Source organism: Lolium rigidum, chromosome 7 (genome assembly GCF_022539505.1).
Source record: "Lolium rigidum isolate FL_2022 chromosome 7, APGP_CSIRO_Lrig_0.1, whole genome shotgun sequence".
NCBI lineage: Eukaryota > Viridiplantae > Streptophyta > Magnoliopsida > Poales > Poaceae > Lolium > Lolium rigidum.
The window spans coordinates 296,201,484-296,206,120 of NC_061514.1; the positions used below are offsets into that span (position 1 = coordinate 296,201,484).

The window sequence follows — 4,637 nt, forward strand, 5'->3', positions numbered from 1 at the left end:
TCGTAAATAAAAAGTTACAAGTAGAGTGGGAAATCTTGAAATCTTGTCTGTAAATTTCATTGATAATACTGTACTTAGATATGATAACTTGAGACGTAAATAGCTGTCAAATTTTCATGAAAAATTGTATCTTACATTATCTATTTTCAGAATTTATAAACATATGGTAAATGGAATTAATGCTGTCAACTGTGTTTTCAAAGATACTTTGATATAAATTTTCTTCACAATCTGTAATCATATCTCTAGATTGTTGGAAATTAACGTTGTGATGTGTGCTGGCCTTTGTACATGGGTTGTAAGTGAGAAAATATCTCACCAACCTAATTCTCGGCCAGATGAGAGCTAGTAGTCTCCATGATATAGATGTTTTCGTTCCTTCGTAGTTCCCTTATTATTTCTAATATTTGCCGGCTCTTACACTTGAAATGTCAACTATCTTTGGTACTAGCATTTAAGGCCTTACATTGACCATCATACAGGTAGCCTCTTTGTCAAAAACAAAAGTGGTGGCACCGGTAGTGACAGTGACATTGTTTAGTTCCTCGGCTTCCCCGGGGGACACTGAAGCAAAACCCTAGTATTGACCACCAATCATGCAGCGCAAAGTAAAACACATAGACATGGTAAGCTTTCCTGGTCTTACGATTCTACTACTGATGATCATATATATTTGTATCCAGATGGAACCTCGATCCTGGATACCGTAGGAAGCATATGCATATTGATTAGTCACTCGTCTTATTAACCTAGAAAGCACACTTACAGAGAAAGCATCAACTAAACCCCAGTCCACTGACGATTGAAGAACACCACATCCTCGATCCCTCTATCTCTTACATCTCGGCGGTGAGGCCTTCGTTGTTGCCGGCGGCGGTCTCGATGCCGACGCGCTTGTTGGGGACGGCGCAGTTGTTCCGGATCTCGCCCTGGGTGCCGGTGAGCACGTCCATCTGGCTCATCTTGACCATGGAAATGGCGAACTGGGTGAAGAAGGCTCCCTCGTTGAGCGAGAACCGGACGGCAGTGCGGTTGGTGGCCGAGTGGAGGATGAGCGCCTGGTCGGACTTGAACAGCCCTTGGCTGGCGACCAGGTCGAAGTAGTACTTGTTGTCGAACTTGTCCGGGGTCCGCACGTCAAGCTTCTGGGTGAGGGTGCCGACGGGGTTGTCGCCGGCGCACTTGGCCTTGAGCGTCGCGGCGAACTTAGGGTCGATGGGTGGGTTGGTGTCGGTGCCATTCTTGAAGCGGTCCTCGAAGGCGGGGCAGTGGGCGACGCCGAAGGAGTGCGCGCCGGAGAGCGCGACGAGGTCGGTCACGTTGAGACCGCGGTCGCCGAAGGACTTGATGAGCTGGGGCACGGTGAAGAAGGGCGCCGGGAGTGTGTTGGTGATATCTGGCACCGCCGGGGCGAGCGCGTCGCGCCGGCCTAGCGCCACGTCGTAGCTGGGACCGCCGGCGTCCACGAGGGAGTCGCGGGTGGCGAGGGCGAGGATGTCGGCGCAGGAGACGACGGGCCCGCACGCGGAGTGGACGGCGGCGCGGATGTCCTCGATGAGCTTGAGCGCCGTCGGGCGCAGCGTCTGGTTCGGGGGCTGGATCTGCTCGCTGGCCGTGCCGTTGAGGAGCACCGACGCGTCGCAGCCCTGCGGGAAGCAGTCGTGGAAGAAGATGCGGATGAGCGCCGGGGCGATGCCGACGTCCTTCTTGAAGGCCTCGCCCACCAAGAACTCCACGATGTGCTCCACGAAAGGGCATGTGTCCTGGTAGAAGCCCAAGGAGAGGCCGTCGGCCACCGCCACGCCGGTTGTGTCCACCTTCATGGCGGCCGCGGGGTGGTAGTGCATGGTGCCGCAGATCATGGCCACCAGGATGATGGCTGCCGCTCTGGTGGAAGCCATGGCCGTCGTCGATCTCTAGCTAGCTAAGAGTAAGCTAGGGTGTAGGGACTAGGGAGTGTGGGTTGCACGATCAAGCCGGGACTCTGATATTTATAGACGGTGTGGATGGTTAATTAGTATCTCATGTCCAAGCAAGCAAGAGCTAGTACTCCTGTTCGATCTGATCCACAACACCCTGCTAGTCTCAGGGACTTATATTTAGCAAGTGGACCAACATGTGCAACTAGAGCAAGGATTAATAGTCTAGTCGGAAAGTATTCCGACGTGTGTTTATTAATCTGTCGTCTAGTTTCCTGGCATCTTCTTCAAGGGCCATGTATGTGAACCTACTACGCTATACAGTGACATACTATATGTTAACTGCTACAGAAAAATATATTAAGGGCCAACCCACCTAACCTTACAAGTTTCTTGGTTAATTACCGTTACAGCGTTACTACTTTGCCTTATCAAGCTGGCAATGTCCCAAGCATATTCGATTTGGACTTTAGATGACACGATACTTTATATTTATATCAGTTTTTTTTTAATCTTGAACTGTACTTTTATTCAAAAGATAACTTAGCCAAAAGAATTTGGACAAGATATAAGAAGTGCACTTTCTGTGATTTAAGGAAAATGTGGAGGATATATTTATTATTAACCCTTGCGAAACTGATTTGGAGGGTGGTACATTTTACGTTGAATATATCTCATGAAACTAATATCAAAACTACTATCAAATATTTGTTTGGTATTGGTTAAATGGAATTGATAAAAAGAGCAAAGCTCGAATCCTTGTAAGAGTCTGTGCTTTACTTTGGGCAATTTGGAGTTGTCAATATGATGTGATTTTTAACCAAGTTTAAGGTACTTTTTTTCATGTTGTTCACAAACTCGCATATTAGATTTACTCATTTACATGTGGTCCTATCTATTTCGAGAGGATCAGCGGGAGCCAATAAATTCAAGATGCACTCGATTGATGGCGGCTGACGAGCTATCTTCAACCAGCTCTTACGAAATGCATAAGCATCTTATGTATTACTATGTATTATGTACTTCGATGGCCCATTCATCTAGCCACATCATTTGATCCTTGAGGTTGTAAGACTATAAATGCTTAAAGCTCTTAAATAAATAAATTTTGCATGACTTCGATCTAGAAGCCATGGTACTTATCCTCGTATTTTGTTTTAAGATATGTTAACTGGTACAGGAAATGGGAAACCCTGGCTTGCCCCCGGGGGATCGCGCGACTTCGTCCTCCGGGTCGAGCGTGCGCCACGCGTCCTTTTTCTGGCTGGACAACACGTACGGGGCCCACCCACGTGATGTTATCGCTTTCCTGCCTTTTTTTTTCTCTAGCAGTTTACTCGTTCGTTCCCCTTTCTTCTGTTCTACCTTGAGCGCAGCATAGCCGCATTGCCATGGCCGCCATGAAGAGCTCCCGCCGGCTGCCCGCCATGGAGAGCTCGCGCCGGTGACGCCAACCGCCATTCATCTACAGATCTCCGTCCCCTTTCTATCCAGTGGACTATAGCCACCGCGTTCCCTTACCTACTCCGCCGTCGCGCACCATGGGCTCCCTCGCCGGACTCCGCCACGCGCCGCCGCCGCGAGCACCCTCTCCCCACTGCCCCCTGGAGCTCCTCTCCCCGCCGGTACCTAGCTCCGCCACGGATCCCGAGCTACTTCCTGCTTAGCCGCTCGATGGAGGATGTGTCAGGCCCAGATGTCCTCGACTCCTCGTCCGCGTCTTGATGCAGAGATGCTGCAACCGCTCACCGCCATCGCTACACTGGGCGGCTGGCGCTGCTGCCTTGGGCGTCCGGCACGCTCCTGCCATGGGCGCCGCTGCTGCTGCCACCCTGGGTGGCGTTGCTACAAGCGCTGGCCACATCTGCTACAAGCTTTCCACCATGGCCTCCCTGCTGCAAGTCGTGGGTTGTAAGGTTGGCGGTCGGAGATGGCGGTGCTACCTGCGGTTGACGCGGTTGCTGCCAGCGATGGGCGGCCTTGCTACAAAGGGATGCCGGAGTTGCTGCAAGGGGTTGGCGACGGACATGGTTGCTCTAGCGATGGGCGGCCTTGCTACAAAGGGCTGCCGGAGTTGCTACAAGGGACGACCGGAGTTGCTGCAAGGGGCTGTTGGCGGAGGCGGACATGGTTGCTGCCAGCGGCGTACGTCCTTGCTACAAGGAGCGGCCGGAGTTGCTGCAAGGGGCTTCCGGAGTTGCTCCCATGGCACGGCGGCGAGGCGAGCGGCAGAGGCCTAGAGGCGACGACGGTGCGGCGAGCCATGTCGGAAGGTGCTGGCGTCGACGGCGCTGCTATCGACAGCAGCGATGCTGTTAGCGGCTTCTATCGCTGGCCGGAGGTGCTACGAGCGGCGGGCGAGGGCGCTGCCAGTCATGGCCGGCGAGGCTGCAAGCCGGTGTGATTCACCGGAGCTCCGACGGGCGACTGTGGCAGCGGAGGGTAGGCGCGCGTCGGTGCGGTTACTGTGTGTTTATTTTGCCAGGGTGGATTTCTTTTGTTGACCTTTTTTTTCTGGAACTGAAAACCACCCGTGGGAGAGAGAACACGATCAGACGGATAAATTCAACTTGATCCAACGGAAGCGGACCCGGGGGATCGGGGATTTGATCCCCCGGGGGACGCTCAGCGCTTCCCACAGGAAATATACTAGGGGCGAACCCACCTAACCTTAAAGTTTCATGGTTTCCGTTACTATTTGTTAAATATGGCCGGCCA

General features: G+C 52.3%; 1 protein-coding gene across 1 annotated transcript; it reads right to left on the reverse strand.

The window, feature by feature from the left end:
* Nucleotides 1-624: 624 nt before the first annotated feature.
* LOC124677392 (peroxidase 12-like) lies at nt 625-1,948 on the reverse strand. The gene has a single exon (XM_047213379.1). The coding sequence runs from the start codon at nt 1,899-1,901 to the stop codon at nt 837-839; it is 1,065 nt and encodes a 354-aa protein (XP_047069335.1). The 5' UTR covers nt 1,902-1,948; the 3' UTR covers nt 625-836.
* Between the last annotated feature and the right edge of the window lie 2,689 nt (nt 1,949-4,637).